Source organism: Ochotona princeps, chromosome 5 (genome assembly GCF_030435755.1).
Source record: "Ochotona princeps isolate mOchPri1 chromosome 5, mOchPri1.hap1, whole genome shotgun sequence".
NCBI lineage: Eukaryota > Metazoa > Chordata > Mammalia > Lagomorpha > Ochotonidae > Ochotona > Ochotona princeps.
Window position 1 is genome coordinate 6,941,434 of NC_080836.1, and position 22,490 is coordinate 6,963,923.

General features: G+C 39.8%; 1 protein-coding gene across 1 annotated transcript in view; it reads left to right on the plus strand.

Annotated features, from left to right (window-relative positions):
• The window catches only part of LOC131480344 (contactin-associated protein-like 5), a 478,118-nt gene that overhangs the window by 316,862 nt on the left and 138,766 nt on the right, over nucleotides 1-22,490 (plus strand). The window contains exon 12 of the mRNA XM_058664336.1: nucleotides 3,140-3,259. Within this exon, the coding sequence (XP_058520319.1) occupies nucleotides 3,140-3,259 (120 nt within the window). The remainder of the gene's footprint in view (nucleotides 1-3,139; nucleotides 3,260-22,490) is intronic.

The following is a 22,490-nucleotide window of genomic DNA, read 5'->3' on the forward strand; positions in this document are numbered from 1 at the left end:
AAGGAAAACTGTGTTGGATACATTATTCTGGGTCAACAATTTTTTGCTTTTAGAATCTGGAATATGTTGATTCATTCCCTTCTGGCCTGTAGAGTTTGCTGTGAGAGATTGGCTATGAATTTAATTGTCATTCTTCCGTATGTCAATAGATTTTTTTTCACGAACACATTTAAGGATCTTTTCATTATGTTTGATTGAAGAGGGCTTGATGATCATGTGTCGTGGTAAAGATAGCTTTTGGTCAAACCTGTTGGCCAAAAACACATGGAGAACATTAGCCAGGATGAAGCAGAGAGGGCATATTCCAGGAAATGGGAGAGGACAGACTGATGATAGCACCCAGAGATTGATGAAAGTGATTGACATAGGAAAGTGAAATAGACAACAGTGCGGTGTTGCAGTGATGAGATACCCCAGTCACATTTGGCAAGTGGTGATCTGAACTCTACCAGTGTCCAGAACTCCACCAGCAAACAAATGTATTTAGCGAAATAATAAAAGAAACTCTTTCTAATCTGGAGAAAGAATTAGGAAACAACATCCAGGAGGGGCACACAACTCCCAACAGTGTTGACCAAAAGTGATCGTCACCATGACATAGGATAATCACGCTCTCGTCAAAAGTGCTTTCACATAAAAGCTTTTTAAATCTGAGTTCATAATAATACTAAAAATATTAACATTATATGTATTTGATTAATTAAGGGGAAATCATTAAACATGTATTCTCTTTTCTACATAATCCAATAATTGATGAGAAGTGTTTCATTTTTATCAAGTGTTTCCAGTCATCGAGCAGGAGTAAATGCTAGAATCATATTCACCTCTTAGAAGGTGATTTGTTTTTGAGCAGAGTACTTCGGTTTTATTAGCTCATTTACAGTATCCATGAATACAAATGCGTCTTGTCAGGTTTCTCCTTGAGATACCGCCCAGCCACTGAGCAAAAGTTCACAGAACATGTGTAATATGAACCATGGTTAATTATAATAGAATGACTTCAGTGTCTCAATGGCTAAGTGAAATATCTTTTATTTTCAAGTCACATTACAGTTAGACTCTACTCCATGAAGTACAATCATGACACAGCTCATCCACATTCTAGAAATCCAGCTTTGTTTGGATTCTCATCATCACTCAATTGGTTTAGGTTGCCTTGGTGATTTGCACTGGTCAATGGCACTTCAAATGTGCTTTCCCTCCGGCTGCTCTGGGATTTTTTACTGTGTAACCTGGCCTCCTAGACTGTGTTCAGGACCATGAGTGGAAGGGCTGAAGCACTCAGCTTGCACCTGCCAGCCCTGCTGAACCAGGAGCTGACATCAGATCCATGGACAACGCTAAAATGTCTTATCAGTCTGGCCAGGAACCGCCCAACTGCAAACAGCCTGACATGCTAAGCCCCAGAAGTATGAAATAGTTAATATTTTGAGCTTAATTTTCAGGGACTGTATGTGTGTGTATGAATGTTTAATAATGAATATGTGGAGCACAGAAGATAAATGACCCCTGATTAGCCAAATACTTGTCATTACTGACATTGTGCTAACAGGTATAGTTTCTTACTTTCCATGTTTGTGGTGTGAATTTGAAAGTTTTTGTGACATAAATTTAATAAGAAAACACTGCTTTTATTTCTTTTCATGAGTATAAGTTGTTTTTCTTTTTATACTTATTTTTAAATTTGTTGTTGATGTTGTTGCTGTTGTTATTCATGCTGTGATTGATGTGGCTGTTATGAAATGATGTCAATCCGAAAAATAGTTTAAAAAAATGTTCTAGATATGAGAAAAAAAAGTCTTTGGTATTTTGAGATTGCAATAAGCTTGTAAATTGCTTTAAGTGCGATGGGTATTTTGATGATATTAATACTTTCAATATATAGGAATTTGATTTTAACAGATAATTTTGTACTACGAATGTTTACTGTTAGTACCAGGTGTGAAATATGGCTTTTTGTTATTGTTATACTTTTCCTTTCAAAAGATTAATTTTTTCTGGCAGAAAGTCTTAATTATTTTAGAGGTAATCTGTGACTACTTTGCCATGTGTGTGTTTTTCCTTTCTTCCTGCGTGTTCCATGAGGAAGATATTCTGACTTTGTAGATGAAACATGCTTATGCTTTATTGTACAAGAAGTCTTATGTTTTTAAAGCAAATAAAGGTGTTTTAAAAAATAAATAAACAAATTTATTCATGACTGAGGTTAAAATATGAAATATAAGCTGAAAAGTAGGAAGTCATGTAGACCAGCTATTTATAATAATCAATACTGAGTGGAGTAAGAATCATTATTTTCATACAAAGATAGGCACTTTCTGTAGATATTTCATAACAAATCATAAAATTCATGAGAAAAAATCAGAAAAATCAAGCAACAGAGCTGTCATAAAAATAAAAGAGGCAATGTGGCATAAAATATGTCACGACAATATTTTTCATTCATCATTTACATTCCTATATGCCTCCCATGGGATATCTCTGAATCCTTACCACAATACAGTGAGGTAGACCCTTCCTATACCAATTGCCAGATGAGAAAATCGATGGTGTGAGAGTTTGTAGCTGTTTATTGTAACCAGTCCCTACACAGTTTTTCAGCTGAGAACAATTACATGGTTTCTTTACACGGGAGCAACTTAGTGCAGCTTAGCTGGTGAGGGACTACCTACAAGAATTCAATTTGCACGTATAACACAGACCCAGGTATGTCATCAGGCTTGTGCAAAACTAAATATGTTTGATACTACACTCAGCAGGTAGAGTTCAGGATGTGACAATCCCAGATACCTCCTGCTTGTGAAAGTAGGTGAGGATTCAAGAGAGAATCCCATAGTACAAGCATAATCTTGACATAACTTTTACTTATGAAAAGTGAGATGCTATGAAGAACTTCAGTGGATTGAAAGTGATATAACCTGTGAGCTGATGTAGAAGAATGAATGAAGGAAGGGCAGTGGTAAATGTGCCTCTGTTAGACTTTGGGATGCTGGTCTGTGTAGCCCTGGGGAGAAAGTCAAGCCTACAGAATGGAAAGAAATACATACAGGAAGTAAGGAGAAGCAGGAGCTACTGACTCCTGCAGAAGGTAAACAGAGCCAAGCAAAGTCTCCTCTCCCCTGCCTTTGTGTCTTTTCAGCCATGTACGAGCAGTCTTGCGAAGTGTACAGGCATCAAGGGAACACAGCCGGTCTCTTCTACATCGACTCAGATGGCAGCGGGCCCCTGGCACCTCTCCAAGTGTACTGCGATATCACTGGTAAGGTCCATATTCCCTCTCACACTTAGCCTCACCTTATGGTATGAAGCAAAGGGGACTCTCCTGAAAGAGGACATCTATTTGGCTAAAACAAATTGACAAAATTCATTAGGAATTATCAGCTAGGGTTGCTGATGAACAAGACAGGGAAGAAAGCATATCCTTTTTTTTACATTTATTGATTTTTATTACAAAGTCAGATATACAGTGAGGAGGAGAGACAGAGAGGAAGATCGTCCATCCGATGATTCACTCCCCAAGTGAGCCGCAACGGGTCGGTGCTGCACCGATCCGAAGCCGGGAGCCAGGAACCTCTTCCAGGTCTCCCATGCGGGTGCAGGGTCCCAAGGCTTTGGGCCGTCCTCGACTGCTTTCCCAGACCACAATCAGGGAGCTGGATGGGAAGTGGAGCTGCCAGGATTAGAACCGGCGCCCACATGGGATCCCAGTGCATTCATGGCCAGGACTTTAGCAGCTAGACCACGGCGCTGGACCCAGAAAGCATATCCTTAAGCTGAATAATAACTTATTGAACTTAAATTCAGTTTTCAAACTTTTTCTGTAAGACTTGTTACAGATATTTTCCTCTTAAAATTGACAAAAACAAAATTAATAATAATGATGATGATGATGATGATGATGATGATGATAATATAGAAGACTAAAAATTAGAAACCCTCTCTTTGGGAACCGGAAATTTTGACTCATGTTTGGTACTGAGGACTGTGTGTGATGAGCTTTAACTGCTCAACAGTGAAACTGGATCTTAGTTATCCTCAAAATATAACTAACACATTAGTTATTCCAGAATATAGACTTTCCAGACCTACGAAATCAGTAAAAAAAAAAAAAACACATTTACTGGACTTTCTGACTTGTTTTGATGCAAATTTCCCTGATTTCCTATCTCTAAAAATTAGAAGAATATGTATGAAAACCATCAATTACTGAGCACCCAGAGTCTTGGAAGACTTAGGTTGGAGTTTGCAATTTCTGTTTCTTTTAATCATCCCAACAAATATATGTGGCAGATTTTTCATGTATTTTATTTAGAAGGAAGAAAATATGTTGCATTTCTTTATTGATGAGAGTAATACATCCTGTGGCGATGCATGGAAACTGAGACAGCATGTTGACCCCCACCTTTTTCTCCAATAATAGCCTATAGACCCAGACAATATGCACGTATTTTCCCTTACAGTGTTTTCTAATTGTTATTTTTGCTACAAAAGTAATCAGTGCTAATTGTAGCAAATTTGATGTAAAAAATATAAAATAGTGAGCAAAGGACAATATTCCCATTTACTCATAATATATTTTTAAACTTTTAATGAAAGATTTATTTATTTTTATTGGAAAGTCAGATTAATAGAAAGAAGGAAAGACAGAAAGATCTTCAATCCGCTAGTTTACTCCCCAAGTAGACTCAACAGCTGGAGCTGAGCCGACCTGAAGTCAGGGGCCAGGATCTCCCTCCAGGCCTCCAACACAGGTCCAGGGACCTTAGGTTTTGAGCCATCCTGTGCTACTCTCCTAGGCCACAAGCAGTGAGCTGCACGGAATGTGGAGCAGTTGAAATAAGAGCAAGTGCCCCTATGGGATCCTGGCTTATGCAAGGCAAGGACCTTAGGCACTAGACTCTTGTACAAGGCCTCACTGATAGTCTTGAGGATACTGTTGTTAGTATGTTAGAATTTTCTAGACACACTTGTTATAAACATATGTTTTTGTGCACATTGACGTACACAAGTTAATCAAGAGCTTTGGTTCTAGAGTACAAGTGCACCCCTTCTTCTATTTCATTGAGATGCATTCTGAAATTAAACATATGCCTTAAATCAGCTTACATTTTTAAGCTGTCAAATGGAATGCAAGTAAAAAGCCACAGAGGTAGAGTTGATTCACAGGCAAACACTCTCAGTTCATTTCCATGGGACCATCTGCCTGTCCTTGCCTGAGGCATCTTTCAGAGTGTGTGCTCATTCCCCCTAGTGTCTGAAACAGTTGGGGATGAATAAGGGTGGGTGAAGGCTGCTCCCCCTTCCATGTGTTCCAGTAGCAAGCAACCTCTCATTTGTGTCTTGCCTTACTAGTCTTGATGAATGTGGCTGGGCATTTCTTTGGAATGTGACATCTTTGGTCATGCAGTTGCAAGATAAGCATGTTTTTGTATTTGTTTCCACTAAATCTTCTTTGTAGTCTTAATTAAACTTCTCTGGTGTTGAATTGGAAGTTTTCTAATATAGAAATGTAGTAGCAAGATATGCATATAATCTGTTTGGAATTTTTCAACCCATATTCTACTTCTTATTTTTTTTTAAATAACTTGTTATTCATTTGTGTTATAGTCAAAGACTTCATGGCTTTACTAAAAAAGCTCAATAAATAAAATAGGAAGCAGTCATAGCCAAGCAAGACCCTTGAACAATATTCAAATGACAGATATTTAACTTTTAAAATGGACACAAAATCATTAATACTGTATCAATACGTATATATATATCATATATTGATACATTATACTTATAATTCATATATTATTCAAATATAATATATAATCACATAATATGCCATTTTATACTGTTAATACTATGTTAGTATGTATATGTATAAATGCATTTCCATGTATTATATATTTATGTTATACATTATATATTATTTCAATAGTATACATTATAATATATATTTGTGTTATTTATACATGAAATGTACTATATATAAATATAATGACATTGTAGTATATTATTTGTATCAGTATGTTTGACATATTCAAAATAGCTTTTTGACCAAACGTCGTATTTTCAGTGAAATCTGGTATACAAGGTCTCTCTCTCGCCTTCATTTTAGCTCCCTTATATAAGGGAGAACATGGCCTCTCTTTTTCTGTGTTTGGCGTATTTAACCATCACAATGTCTTCCAATTAAATACTGGGTATTCTTAAACATAAGTGACTAGTCACATGATGAAAAGAGAGCTAAAGTTATCCGGGGAGGGAGCAGACAGCAATGTAGACAGAGGGAAAAGAGAAGAAGTGGGAGTGTGTCCTGTGTTATGGTGCAGTAGATTAAGCTGTGGGAACTCGGTGTCCTCTATCTGAGCGTACTACAACGTGCCGGCTGCTCCACTTTCCATTTGGCTCCCTGCTACTATGACAAAAACAAAACTGAAGAATGTGCAGGTACTAGAGCTTGCTCTCCCTGTGTGAGTGCCTGGCTGCTGTGGCGATTTGTGGAGTGGATGATATACACTCTCTTTTTCTCTTTTTCTGACACTCTGCCTTTCAAATAAATGATTAATATTTTGAAGAGCAGAGGTAGAGGTGGAGAAGGAAGGTTGCTGTGTACACAGCTTTAGTTTCTGAGAACTCAAAGCTCCTGTCTTGAAGCACTTTTCAGAAACATCCCTGGGGGAATGTCAGAGAGTGACAGTAGTGCAGGAGGTGAGGAGCGTGGATTTCCTTTACGCTCCTTCCTAAGGTCAGCTGTGCCCGTGACCCAGTTCCACATCTCTAAAATCAGCTTCTAAGAAAGGAAGGTTCTTCACATTGTGCTCATTTAGGATTCATTGAGTGTTCCATGTGGACATGTGTCTTAAGTAGCGTCCAGGACACTCGCAGGTGCATGTCATGAGGCTGAACAGGGAAGGTTTCAGCTGTGGAAAATGCTGACTCAATATCCCACAGAACCCCTCAGTACAATGTGTGCTGGGGAACGCCAGCTCAATTCTCCATCAGAGAGGCGGAGCAAAGCGGCTGTGAACCTCACCCACACTGGGAAGTCACATGTGTGGATGTCCGCAAAAAGCAGGTGATCTTGTACAGGTAAGAACCTCAACTGCTCATATGCCCATTTGTTATAAAGAGGAGCTTCCCTGAGAAGGGAATGATGGCCATATTGTTAGAGCGATTAAGCTTATTGAGAAGACTGAAGCCACACGATCATACCTGTTTGATTATGTGCCATAACCAGATAGAGAATTTTAATCCATGGTTCACTCCCAAGTTGTTTTTTTCTTTTTATTATTATCATTTTATGATGCATTCCATAGGCCCTGAGACTTTCCTTATCCCCTCCCAACCTCACTGAGTTCCCCTATATCCTTACTATAGCATAGTTCTTCATACACAGTCATATGTCCATGATTGCAGGCATGGACAATGGCAGAGAGTCCAGCATCATGTGGCTGAAATATAATAAAAAATTTCATTGAAGAATCTATCTTTGTCTGAAAGTAGAGAAGTATACTGCATTGTACCCTCACCTCTGGATATGGTAGTCTCTATTACACAGTTACTATACATCCCCTTAAATGAAAAGCCACAAAACAAAAGCACTAACGGGAAGGAAAAAGAAAAGAAATTAACAAAACCATGAAGTTACATAACATGCTACTGAATTACTGATGTGTTGCTAAAGAAATGAAAAAGAAAATCAAGAATCTTCTTGAAGAAAAAGATGCTACTGTATGATCTATCGGACATTGAAGAATGTAATCAGGAGAAAGTGTATTGAAGACATGAAACTAACAAAAAAATCAAAATCTATGAGAAACAATTTCATCTGATATTTGTTGATGAAATGTGTCTGATGTAAGTGAAAAATAGATGGGTTTTGGTTTTAATCCAGTCTACAAATCTATTGGTTGGATTGATGAACTTAACCCATTTCCATTCAGAGTTAATATGTATGTGTGGTACTTTGGTCCTGTCATTTCAGCAATGGGTTGTTCATTGATTTAGTCTTCTGTTGTTATTTTACTGGGATGTTCTTTGCATTTGCTTTTGGTTTTGGTGGGCGCTAGAGCATCTTCAAGTATCTTTTGTAGGGCAGTTTTGAAGAGGAGTATTCTTTTAACTTTTCTTGAGTGTGGAAGGATTTTATTTCATTTTCAAAGACAAAGGAAAGCTTTGCTAGGTATCTTATCCTGGGTTGACAATTTTTGCCTTTTGAATCTGTAATATGTTGCTCCATTCTCTTCTTGCCTATAGCATTTCCTTTGAGAAGTCTCCTGTGAGTTGAATTGACATTCCTTTATATGTCAGTTGTTTTTTTTTTTTTTTTTTTTACGTACATATTTAAGGATTCTTTTTCCTGATATTTGATTGAAGAGAGCTGGATTCTCATGTGTTCTAGTGAAGATCGCTTTTTGGTCAACTCTGTTGGGAGTTCTGTGCCCCTCCTGGATGTTGCTTCCCAATTCTTTCTCTAGATTAGGAAAATCATGCCTTATTTTATTAAATACATTTGTAAACCCAGCTTCTCTTTCCGCACCTTCTGGTGTTCCAGCAACTCTTATATTTGGCCTTTTAATAGTGTCTTTCAATTTTTGAATACTTTTTTTGGCCTGACCCAGCTCTGCTTCCAGATTTTTTGTTTCTTTCCCCGCTTGCTTCATTCTATTTTAGAGACGCCCCACTGTACTTTTAATTTGCTTCACTATATTCTTTATTTCTAATGTATCATCTTTCATTTGATTCATTTCCAGTGTGACATATTTCTTGAATTTCTTGAATTCCTGCTTTATGTGCTTCTCATTGGTGATAAGAAGTTTCATAACAAGTGTTTTGAATTCTGAATCCCCCATTTTCTCGATGTATTCCTCCATTAACTCTGAGTTTTTCAAAGGGTTTTGGTTCTTTGCAGGGGAATCTTCAGTGATATTCACTGTGCCTTTTTTTCTTCTTTTGCTCTTGGTCATTGTACTTGTGGTTATCAGATTCTTCTCCTTGGGGCAGGTTTATAAGCTGTGTCACCCATAGGTCTACAATTCAATTTTACTTATTGCAGTTGGTACATGGCTCTTTGTTTGCAGCCAATTGTTTCACTCCCTCCAGCGAGTTCCAGGTCTGGGTTCTTAGGTTTGATTTCCACCATGGTCTCCATAGCCCCAACTCCTGACTCACTTGTCTCCACCTCCTGCGATACCGTGCTGAGGCTGCACCGTTGTCTGTACAACCTTTCCTCCACTTTCGGTTGGAGCTGGTCCTAGGATTAGGGAGACACCAGGTGTCTTACATAGCTAGGTTGTTGTTGGTGGTGATCTTGCAGGAACCTGTTGGCTGTTAGGTGTTAGGGCCACATGAACCTATTTTGACCTGTGCGACGCCATCGTCAGTCTTATTTTCCTGTGCAACCAGTACAATGCAATGCACTGAGTTTAGGCTGTTCTCACCCAGCTTAGCACATGCACAGCTCACTGTTGTCCTTGCAGTCTCAAAGTTCTTTCCACACTGTAAAAAATGGTTTCTGATGCACCACTACTAGAGTTCTTGATCTGCTGACCATCAGGTCTGAGGGGTACTTGGTCCTATATTGGATGGAACCTGTAGGATGTTGCAGTTCACTGAGCCAGAAATGAGTTCACTCCCAGCTCAGTGCATGTGCAGTACCTTCCATAGCCCTTACCTCCTTAAACAAAATGACGCCAAATTCGGCTGTAGATGGTGAACTGGGTTGTGAAATCCACCCTGTTTCTGCACTGCCCATCTGGGATCTGCCACTCTGTCTCTGCTCCTGGTCAAATCAGCCAGACCAACAGGACGGGCAAGTCTTTGCCTTGGTTCACTTCCTGAGCTCCCAGTAAATGTCTCTTCTCACCTGGTTGCTGCTGGAGTTCTGGTTGCTGGTGTGATTCAGATTACCACTCGCTGGATGCTGCTGGTGTATTAGTTGCTGCAGCACCACTCCGTTGTGTCTCTCACTCCCAATTTCAAACAATACCTGACAATGAACACAGGTGAAGCTGTCTCCAACACTAGTAGCAAAGACTCAAGTACATACAAGCGAAGATCTGTTGCCTTCTAGGTTTTAGATGATCAGAAATGAAATCTGGAACAAAGCATGATATTGAGCTTAGTTGCTCCCATATGGGATGTGGAGTGTTGCTTTTTTTGTCTTATTTTTTAATTTTATGATATAATCTCATAGGCTGTAGAATTTCCATCACCCTTTCTGCAAATTCCCGCTTCTCAAATGATTTCCCCCATATTATTACAACAGTATAGTCTTTCATATGCAGTCATATGTCTATCATTCTGCTATTTAAGTGTGCCCTGACATTACCAGTACAGACAATGGCAGACATTCCAGCATCCTATTGTCTAGATATATTCAACAGTTTTATTGAGAGTCCATCTTTGATCTGAAAGTAACATTGCATACTGTAATGTATCTTCACATCAGGATATGATAGTCTCTATTATGCAGTTACTATACATTCCCTTAAATGAAAATCTATAAACAAAATCAACAACAGAAATAAAACTAAAAATATTTACAACACCTTGGAGTTAAATAATGTGTTACTGAATAACCAATGTGTCAATGAAGAAATGAAAAAAAAAAAACCTTCTTGGAGAAAATGATACTACTATATGATCTATAAGGAATTGAAAAATTTAATAAGAGAAAATAAACTATTTTAAAGAAATGAAAATAAAAACAAAAATAGCAAACACATGGATTGCACCAAACAGAGTATTGGAAGGGTTATTGAGCTTATAATTTTCATGAAGATTGTCTTATACAAGAAAGAACATAGGGTATTTTTCCTTTTGGGACTGACTTCATTGAGCATAGTAGTCTTTAGTTGGAATGATCTAGTTGCACCTGGTAGCATTTCATTCCTTTGAATGTCTGAGTAGTAATCCATGGAGTACATATACCACAGTTTCTTTGATCACTCCACTTTGGACAGGCATCTGGGTTGTTTCCATGTTCTTTGCTGTTGTTGTTTGTGCTGCTGCAAATACAGGATTACAGGTCCTTCTAATATGCAGGTTTAATTTCCTTTAGGAATGTGTCTATGAGTGGGGTAGCCGAGTTGTATGGCAGATTTATTTGTAGTGGCCTAAGTGCTGAGTTCTCACCAGCAGTGAAGGAGGGTACCTTTCTCCCCACAGCTACACCAGAAGGTGTTGTTAGTAGAATTCTGCATGTAGGCCAGCCTAACTGGAGTTAGGTGGAATCTCCATGCACATAACCAGCATGGAGCCAGGATGTGGGTGTCTTAAAAGCTAGATTAGATAACCCCCTCATTCTCTTGCCATGAACATCTGAAAACCTTTTATCTGCAGACAGTTCAACAATTTGAGCCAAAATAATTTTTCCTTCAATTGCATTTCCCGCAAACTTTTGCAGTAAACCGCATGTTCTATGTCACTTTACTACAGGACTGGTGGATGGAAAATGGGGGTTGCCCAGTATTTGTATGGAGACATGAGTGAGACAATCAATGAGCAAGATAAGGAGTACACTTTTACAGAAGTACACATGCAGCCTGCTTTAATAAGTGATTAAAATTTGATGTTGAGCTGGGCACAATGACTCAATGGCTGAATACTCACTTTGCAGTACCAGCACCCCATATGAGCACTGGTTCATGTCCCAGCTGCTCCATTTCCCATCCAGCTCCATGTTTATGATCTGAAAAAGTAGTAGACAGTGTTCCAACTCTTTGGGATCCTGCACCCACATGGGAGGTCTGGTCTGGAGGGAGCTCCTGGCTACAGATTAGCTCACCTCCATCCATGGTGGTCATTTAGGGAGTGAGTGAGCAGTTGGAAGGACTTTATTTTTGTCTCTCATTCTTTTTGTAGACATGCCTTTCTAATAAAAACAAATAAATCTTTTTAAAAAATTACTTTTTAGTTCAGCTGAACGTCTTCTTCACTCTGTATTTTTATCTTGTCAACAATGGGCAACATGCTGTGGATTATAAATGTTTCTGCCTTGGTTTTAGGCCTGCTACATTAAAGTAGCACACATTGAATGTCCCCAAAATAGAAATGCTTTGTCTCACATTTCACGATCCACAATTTCTGGCCTAGTTAAGCTCCCTGTGAGATCTGAGTTAAGCTTCCTTATCTTTTTCCAGCTTCTTGTGAGTTTTCCATTCTGGAGGTTCCTTGGCTTGCTCTGCTTTCCAAAGTAGGCCACCCATTCTGTCTTGTGATAGGTTTTTTTTTTTAAAGATTTATTTTATTTTTATTGGAAAGGTGGATATACAGAGAGGAGAGACAGAGAGGAAGATCTTCCGTCCGATGATTCACTCCCTAAGTGGCCACAATGGCTGGAGCTGAGCCAATCCAAAGCCAGGAGCCTCCTCTGGGTCTCCCAAGTGGGTGCAGGGTCCCAAGTCTTTGGGCCGTCCTCGACGACTTTCCCAGGCCAAAATCAGGGAGCTGAATGGGAAGCAGGGCCACCAGGATTAGAACCAGCGCCCATATGGGATCCCAGTGCGTGCAAGCCGAGGACCTCAACCACTAGGCCATTGTGGTGGGCCCAGTTGTGATAGGTTTTTATGTGGCCCTCTTCCCTTGAGTATTTGTTTCTTCTCTTTTTCTAAGATCACTCTTCTTGCAATTGGTTTACCCTGGTTTTGACTTGAGTCCAAATGTATTGAACTTATTTGCAAATGGCTCAAATTCACAAATACTACGTAACAGGGTTTCAGTATAAATTTGTGGCACAAAATTCAAGCCATGATAATATAATATCAGTCTCAATGATTGAAAAATCACAGAAACATAATTAATATGATAATATAATATAATAATGAAATGATAGGTTATGGGTAGTGTATATAGAGTCCAGAGATGTGACCCTTAAGTCACATTGGTGTTGAGTGGAAGGGACTTTTGGTGGGCAGGTGAGCTTGTGCATGGGAAGGGGTGAAGATAGTGAAGAGACACAGTGAAGGGGAACATTTACAGGAAATGAGAATGAGTGGCAAAGAAAAAGTGCTAATGTCTTTGGGGGCCACTTAGCATGCCAAGCTCAATAACTAGGTAACAAGAAACTGAATGATGGCTGGTAGGTGAGAGCAGAGTGGGGGAGACTCAACTGAGTTGAAAGGGGGCAATGAAAAAGTATTTAAGGCTCCAAATCTGATTCAGAGCTACAAAGGAAGGAGATCTGCTGTTTGTTTTCCAGGGGAACACACAAGGAGTTTTTTTTTTTTTTTAATCAGATGGTTCTTGAGCAAAATCAGCTGATTTCATTCCTTGAGTGAAAGGACAAAATTATTCTAAGAATTGACAACAACACATCCTCATCACACCATGTGTGGGTTTGTCATTGACTTCCTGTCATGAGGAGAGTGTATCCCAAGGCTGTAGGCCATCTTTGACTGCTTTCCCAGGCCACAAGCAGGAAGATGGATGGGAAACAGGGGTGGTGGGATTAGAACTGGCAGTCATAGGGGATCCCGGTGCGTGTAAGGTGAGGACTTTAGCTACTAGGCTACTGTGAAAGCCCCTCTATCCTAGATTCTACACTGGACAAATCTCTGTGAAATACCAAAATGCAGAGCACTTATTGGTAGGATGCTTGTAATAAACTTCTCCTGGGTATAGAGAAAGCTGGAACAAAGTGAAAGATGGATCTTGTGGCAAAAGCAAACGATCTACTTTAACTTTCTTAAAGGTCCTTTCAAAAAAGTCTGAAAAAATAATGTGATTCACTAGTGATCCAGGATGGCAGCGAAGATGGAGGCTTTAAGGAAAAATCATAAACAGTGCAAATATGGGAATTGTGACCATATACGATCAATGTTATCTATGACCATAAAGGTTCTTCATTTAACTGGGAAGATTAAGTGGAGGTAAATTTGGGATGGCTGCAGGAAACACACAGTGAATAAAAAGCATAGACAACTAAGGGGCCTGAAAGGTTGACAGTTTATTAATATTTGGAAGTTGAGGAGTCACCCAAGAGAAACAAGACATACTAAAATGTAAGCTTTTGTTAACATTGGCATCAGGGTTCCACTTCACTGTCTGGTTGTAAAGTGATGACCTTTTCAGCAGTGATGATGAAATCTGCAGTCATCCTTGGCTCCAGTATGTTGGGAAAGAAGGAAGGGATGCTTTTGTTAACTAGGAATCCATTATGGGCTAGGAATTGGGCTGGTGGATGAAAATACACTTAGGCAGCTTGGGTGGTAGCTAAGAGGCCATCAGGAAACACAAGGTTTCTTGGCACTAAGGCCAACACTGAAAAATACGGGAGTGGAGCAAATCAGAGCATTAGTAAGTTGTTGAGATCAGTTAACACCTCAGGTGCACGTATAGGAAACTTGGATCTTTCAGTGCTGCTCTTCTTTGATGAGACCATGAATTCTAATTGTCAACTTGGCTGGGACATGCCATCCAGATAGGTACACAAATATTGTTATCGATATTTTCTGTTAAAAGTGTTTTAATGTGAAATTGATTTTAATTTAATAATCTTCAAAATAAAAGTAGATTTTCCTCTGTAATGTGGGTTAACTTGATTCAGTTAGTGAAATGTTCAATGGAGTAAGCACCCTCTATCCCTAAATAAGAAAGGATTTTGCCATTTGATGTCTTTGGACTTAACTGAGTTGCTCCCTGGATCTTTAGCCTCTTGGATTAATTTACAGATTTAAGCTTCCCTAATTAAATTAGTTAAAGCTCTCTCTCTTTCTCTCTCTCTCTCTCTCTCTCTCTCTCTCTCTCTCTTTCTCTGTCATACACACACACACACACACACACACACACACACACACACACACACACAGAGTCTGTGCATTTTGTTGGATACCCTTGTGCTAGCATGCCCTCACCCCACTCTGCTGTTCTGTAGATTTTAACACAACAACGAACTCACTAATTTCTGATATCAGTGTTCACTTGTGTTTCCCCACTAACACTGAGCTCCTTTTTGTTGAATAAAGGACAGAGTGTGACAAATCTTTAGGTTTATTTTTACACACACACACTGAGTGAATCCAATGTAAATTTAACTCTAAGAAATCACTATTGATTTCTACTTCTCTGTCTTTATCTTTTAATTTTCCATGATTCATCTTAGGTTGAGATTCTGTGCTGTGAAATCAATGACAATTTAGGAAGATGCATTGCTGTACGCATTTTACTCCTGAATCAAAGATGGGTCCCCAATGCCTTTTGGATACCAGATCAGTCTTGAATGCTCCAATTCTAATCCAGCTCCCTGGAAAAGCAGCATATATTGGCCCAACTCCTTAAGCCTGTACACCCATGTGGGAGACCAAGAAGAAGCTTCTTACTCCCGATTTCAGCTGGCCCAGCTCCAGCCAATATGGTCATGTGAGGTGCATCAGCAGATAGAAGACACCTCTCTCTCTCTCTCTCTCTCTCTCTCTCTCTCTCTCTCTTTCTCCTTCTCTATCTGTAACTCTGCCTTTCCAGTAAAAATAATTTCTTAAGTGTGTACCTAAAAAAATCTATGTGTGAAAATCTATTCTCAGATAGTACATTTTTTTTTTCACCAGGGCAAGGTACAGCAGGTATTGCTACTGGTTGTGACACCTGCACTGAATCCCAGATACTTTGCTTCCAATCCTGAGTTTGTTAATGCACCCAGAAGTACTTGGACCCTGCCACTCATGGAGGAATCCAGGTGAAATCCCTGGCATCTGGCTTTAGCATGGCCAACCCTGGCTTTTGGTGGGCATTTGGGGAGTGAATCAGTGAATAGATATTCTCTACAACCCACTACTCTCTTTCCCTCTCCTTTCATTTTGTCTTTCATATAAAGACAATTCTTAAAAAAAATGCCACCCAAACACACACATCTTTAATTCCATTTTCCACATACTTCCAAAAAGTCAGCTTCACAGTCACCCTAACCATAAAAGACAATTTCCCCCCATTGTTAGCAATAAAATTCCGCTCTTTGTATAGGTGCTGTGTGATTTTAGAGGCTCTGAGAGTATGCAAGATACTTGTCTCAGGAATCTTCCAATACACACAGAGCAGAATTAAATGGAAGAAGCACCCTGGGAAGATATTCCTTAGAATTTGACATTTAATCTCAGTCTCCCCAGTTTACATTTTTGGTGTATAGAGTACACCTGGTCAATGTATCAAAATATATTTTCAGCAGCAAAATACTTTTCTTTTATAAGATATAACTGCATTTTGACATGCCAAATTGTTTATCACTTATTTCCTATCTGGAGGGATGCAGTGCCCATTTCACTCTTGGATTTTTGTAGAAATCATCTGGTACTATAAAGAACTTGCAAGGAATATTTGGCCAAATACCAAAAGCAAAACTTGTTTCTATTCTCAAACAGTTCATAATATTTTGACATACCAACTTTCTGGTCTCCATATCTTACCAATCTAGCTATTATAGTGTTTTTTCCCTCTCTCTGGGCAACAGCCTCTGTTTTCATTAAGACCCATCAAATTATGCATAATGGAATGGGTTGAGAAGCTGTAATTGAATTCTGCCCAATATTCTTGAGCAAGCTGTGCAGTGTGGTTGAAGGTAATCAATGATCATCCCAACTTTGATGGAAAGTAAGAAGAAAATGTGCCCACACACTTGGCACAGTTTGAGCAATGGTGGTGGCTTACTTCTGGACTGCAGACATGTCTACCAGTGCAGGGGACTGAACACCATCCAGGACATGGGATGGGGCTGCTCGCCTGGCCATTTGTTTGTCCCCAGGCAGCTAGTTTTTGGCAGTTGCACTGTATGGCAAAACAAGAAAATTGCAATGCTTGTGTCCTGAGCTTTTGTGATAAAGTTCCAGGTTACTGTCTTCCTACTCAAAAGCACTACTGGCCCAGAGCCTCCTTCCCTCCACACATCACTTTTCTGCCACAGACTCACAGAGCAAGCTGTGCTCATGTTCTCATATGTGTTGCATATGATCGGTTGAGTAAGCCTCAACTGTAGAAGTAACATGTTGAAAACGTGTCACTTGCTTATAGGTTGCAATAAAATCACATTGGTTGTCCACAGGACACCAAGCCAGTGCAGCATGCTTTGTTGTGAAGTATCTAGAATAATTTTCATTTTATAATTGTATTAGGGAGGCTAGTAAACTGTAGAAACAGGATGCAGATTATAGCTGTCTATGTCTAAGGCTTTGCTCTGTATGCAATACATCTTGTTACAGAGTGGTAAGGTAAAGACTTAGGGGCCAGGACCGACTACCCTTTAGTCCTTTGCATCAGTTTGCATTGTAGTCTCCGCTCTCAGGTGCTAACGAACCAATGAGAGGACAGAGATGATGCTGATCCTGTTCCTGTACTTCACATACTTTATAATCAAAACTTGCAACATCTTCACCTACCCTGACTCGTAATTCAGACACAGGTAGAGTGATCTCATAGAAATGTAGATCGGGTCACGCTTCCTCATCCCATCTACCTCCACCTGCATCCAAGATCTTCCTCCTGGGTTTCCAATTTTCAAAGAGAGTGATGGTGAAGCCTGATGAATTGATATGCATTAATTAAAATTCTCAGAACAACATTTGGGTGTATTGCAGTCTCTGAAATATGATATTACTGATTATTATGATGATTTAATGGGGCCATGCACTGGACTCTCAGTCTTCATACCTTGGTGTCTGTATCTGCCAGTGGAGGGTGGCCATGGCAGCTTTATGTGGCTGCATGTACTCAATGCAATGAGTGAGCACATGAAGAATATTGGAGATTGGCTGCCACACAGCTGACTGCAAGGGATGTGAAGTCTCCTTCCCTTGGAAACCTGTCTCCTGGCACCAGGGAGAGGGGCTTAGCAAGTGTGTCTACTTCTTGGAGGAGAATCAATCCTGGGTCACATACACTGTGACTCATGAGCACTTGCAACCATTGCAGCAGTACTTGCTTTGCTGCTTAATGATCAGAGCAACTGTTTACTGTTCCTTGTGACTGTTAGTACTGGACTAAGCTATTGTTATAATATATGGGGAAACGGTGGGGAAGGGAGATTGGTGGGAGGGTAAAAGGGGGAAATTCCTGAACCTAAGGAACGGTATCAATAAAAATAAAATTTTAACAAAAATAATCATAAAATCTGATTCTGGGGACTACAATGATGATTAGACAGTTCAGAGGAAGATGATCTTGTCTACGTGCCTGTGTTCTGGTTTAACGGATCATACATTAAAAAATCTCAGGGGGTTTCTAGAAAACCAATCTCCTAGGGAAAATATGGGGTACAAATGGGCTTGTATTGAGGGCCTGAGCTTTAAGAAGTCTCTCTGGGCAAGCGCAGACAGCATAATCTCCTGCGAAATTGGCCCATTACATAAAACTACTGAGTCATAAAGCTGTTGCATTACCATGAAATTAAAGCATTGTCACCCTTAAATTGCCAAGAATTTAACAGGCACTTAGAGAGATTCCTTTTATGCGCTCTGCAGAGCCAGTGGACTCCAGCCAACATGGATGAGAACAGGGGGTTTAGATGATGGAAATGAAATTTCCATTCCCACAGCTTCCCTTTATTAATTCACTCACTGACTTCCTGATGTTCTTATTCATCTCCATTTGTAAGCTCCTTAATTTATTTTTCCTATGTTCAGTTACTTACACATTTCTCATTAGCTCACTCATTAATTTAAGCAGTTATTCAGAAAATAAGCTTTTGAAATAAAGTTCCAAGTACTTGGCTGAACTAGACGTCAAGGCTATCAACAGAATGAATTCACCCTTGTCCTCCAGAAACAGGAATCACAGGAGAACACAGATGATTGTACCCATGGTGTAGGAAAAGGAGATGACTACTTGGCATTGGAATAGTGCAAAGGGGTGGGGTTGACTCAACTGTAAAAGGGGACTGGGTGGTGGTTGGAGAAGCCACTCTACGAACCAGATTTTGTCATTACTAATATTTTCTGAGCATGTACTAGCATGAGGCAATGGGAAGGGTATCGTGAATTCACACCACTGTGTAGTTTTCGAAGAGACCCTGGGCAGAAGTTTCATTCTTTCCATTTTGCAGGGCAAAGCACTGAAATCTCAACTACCAAGAATCCCAAGGAGCAAACAATGGGTCCAGGAGTTAGGTTGTGATTTTCTTTCTTCTTCTTTTTTTTTTATTAAATACATTAGATTATGTGACACAATTTCATAGGCTCTGGGATTCCCCCAACCCCTCCCCATACCCTCCCCCATGGTGGATTCCTCCACCTTGTTGCAGTATTACAGATTAAATTCAGTTGAGATTCTTTCATTGCAAGTATATACCAAGCAGAGTCCAGCATCTAATTGTCCAGATACATTCAACGGTTTCTTGGGGAGATCATCTCTGGTCTGAAGGCAGAGCTGGCAGAATATCATCCTGACCAATTAAAAGCCCCAATAGAACATCAACAACAATTTACAACATTATGGAATTAATTGTCATGGTATTGAGTAACCAATATGTTACAAAATGCAAGTTCTTAACCACATCCTGTGACTACTTCATTGACATTTCAATTTCAGTTTGTATACAACCAGCTTCTATACACCTTAAAATGGCTATAGGGTACTATTCAGCTGTCTCATGTCTATCCTCATTTTAGTATTTAGCAGTCTATAGCATTAAATCCTAATTTTACTGAAGTTGGAAGATTTTAAGATAGTCTAAGCTGGCTTATAACTCTAGCAAGGCGTATGTCAACAGTTGAGGTCCTCTTTTAGGAGAGGTGTGCAGAGAAATCTTCCCTTCCCCAGTGAGGAGTATCTAATCTCTGGATCCTACCCAATAAGGTATATTTAAGTCCTGCTGACCATTTTCTCTCTGGTTCTAAGCTTTCCTTGTTGTTCTCTATCTATTCTAATTTTGTTTGTTTGTTTGTTTATTTTGGGGGGCTCTTCCATCTCCTTAGAATATGTGAGGATGACGTGAAGTATAACCTATCAGAAACATAACAGGTAACTCATAGACAACAAACTCAAATCAGCATTAGACAATAGTAAAACTGCAAAGATATATAGGGGGAATCAAGAGCGATCTGACAATCTTTTAACAGGAGGTCATATGCACAGAGCAGGGGAGGACCCCCCAGAGTGGAGCAGGTGGACAGGAGGAGGCTTGTGTCCCAACCCTGGAGGCCCCTGGATCCACACCAAGAATTATTAGTACGGGCACCAAGGACTAAATCCCAACTGCCAAGGAGACCACCGGGAATTGGAGTGCCTTCGGAAACCGAGAACTCTGAGGTCACCCACCCACGTTGGTATCTACCACATGGGGTGGAAGAAGCCCAAATCCTTCCTTGCAGGGTCCAAGGTCATCGGAACAATAGCCAGGAGCCCTGAGCAGTCCATACACAGAGAAAAACAGTAAGCTTCCTTCGGGACTAGGGAGAGGAGCTTTCTCTGGTCCTTACTTAGTTCCAACTTGGGATCCCCATCCTCTCTTGCAAAGTTGTGATATTCAAACCTGGATTTCTGAATAGAGTGTTCCTGAGTTGAATAAAGGTCCCCATGTCCAGATGTAAGACACAATCCCCTGATGGGCTAAGCCTTGTCCATTGGTCAACTTACACTCAGTGTCTAGGAGGAAAGTTCTTCCATGAAGTGATCCCAAGGAAAGGAGCTCTCTATTGTGCCCAGTCACCTATATAATCATCATGTTCTTAGGATTGCAATCTCTGCCTCCGTCTTGGATAGCAAGAATTCCACTATTCAAACTGCCACCCCTGAGGCACAGGCTGTGCATTAGCAGGAACATAAATCAGGAGTAGGGGCCTGGGTACTCTGATGCAGTGTGCGGGCATCGTAACAGGTGAGCTCAGCACAGGACAAGCACCCATCCCTCTTTACACCTCTTTTCATCTCAAGGCTTCCACCTTGGCCTCTGGTTTTTGTTTTATTGGTTGGGTTTCACACTGTTGCTCTTTTTTGAAAAGTGCAAACTAGTTATGTAAGAAGTTCCAAGTGGACTTTTTCCCCCTGATTATTTACTTTAGGGCACGTCAGCAAGAAAACCTCCTGGGTTACGTCTGCCCTTCCTCACATCCACCAATAGCCTCATAACATCAATCTATGCCATGATCGGGTTTGCTCAGTTGGCTCATGTGGCTGAGAAGGCTCTGCCACATCTGTGCACTGTGCAGGTGGCTTGAAGCGCTGTGTGGTGATGTGGTGAGTGCCCATTCTCACACATTGTCTCCTAATCTCCGAATGACACACACATTTCCATTGTTTTGGTGTTTTGATGCATTCAGATTATCCCTCTAGGAGCTTGCCATGGTCCCTTTAGTTCTATTTCTGTATGGCTCTTATGAGATCTCATCAGTGTTTCAACATGCTGTTACTTTCTATCAACACATGCTTTTCTTTGTCTGCTGGAACTTTTCCTACACTAGACTCAGCTGTTCTGCGTCTCCTATGGAGGCATTTTTCTTTCTGGAGTTTTACTATTTCCTATTTGCAAATGTAGTTCAAGGTGTCAAATTTTGCTGATTCTCTCTAGACCCTCTCAATGAGCAAAGCTGGTGCTTGTGTAGGGGCACCTAAATTATGAACTCATAGGGTGTTCCCTGTATAATTTTAGTATTACCCAATATTCTTCATCATGCTCTGTTCTTTATCTCTTTTCCTTCATTGTAAGAACTTGCCTCAACAATACAAAAGTATTTATCAATCATTCCTATCATATCATTAATGTTAGTGCAAACAAAAAACAAGCTTGAAGATTCCTTCAAATTTTAATTTTTGTTCATAGAAAATGTTTTGCCAGGGGTATACAGTCAGACTGAATAATACATTTTAAAGTTGCTGAAGATTTTATTTCCCCCTTTTTTATGATTATCTTACCAATTGTATGCATAGGCAGCCTTATAGTTTCTGTTTAACATTTAATTTAATACTTTAAGAGTTTTATAATAAACACTATAATTATTTTAATTAGATGTTTACTGTGTAAAATATGTTCTCATTATAAAACTTAACTCAGGATACTGTTATGTTAAGGATGTTTGACCCGAAATCCCTTCTCTTGGCTTCTATTGCTTTCACTCTGTGGATGACCATGCATATTCATGAGTGTACCCTTTGTGTACTCTTTTCTCTTTTTGTTGCTTGGCATGTAATATGCACTTTGGTGCATTAATGCCTTTATTCTGTAGTCTTGCAACATAGTGAAAATCACTGTTGATCAGTTTATGGACACTTTAATTGTCACGTGTTACGGGAGCCATGTAATTCAATATGTCATCTAGCTATACTTACAATTAACTATACAGACACCTACTGATGGGTGTTTACAATATTCTGCTGTGAGTAATCAGTGACTATGGCAGCCCCCACAGGACTTGCAAGCCCACGTTTCAACATCATTTTCTATTATTTCTCATTTTCCTGCTGACTTCAGCAACTTGCTCTGCGAATGAATAAAAGACCTGCTTGTCTGTTGAGTGTTTAGCTTGGTACTCAGTGGATACCCACTGTGACGGGAGTTAGGCATCCAAGGGATGTATTAGATA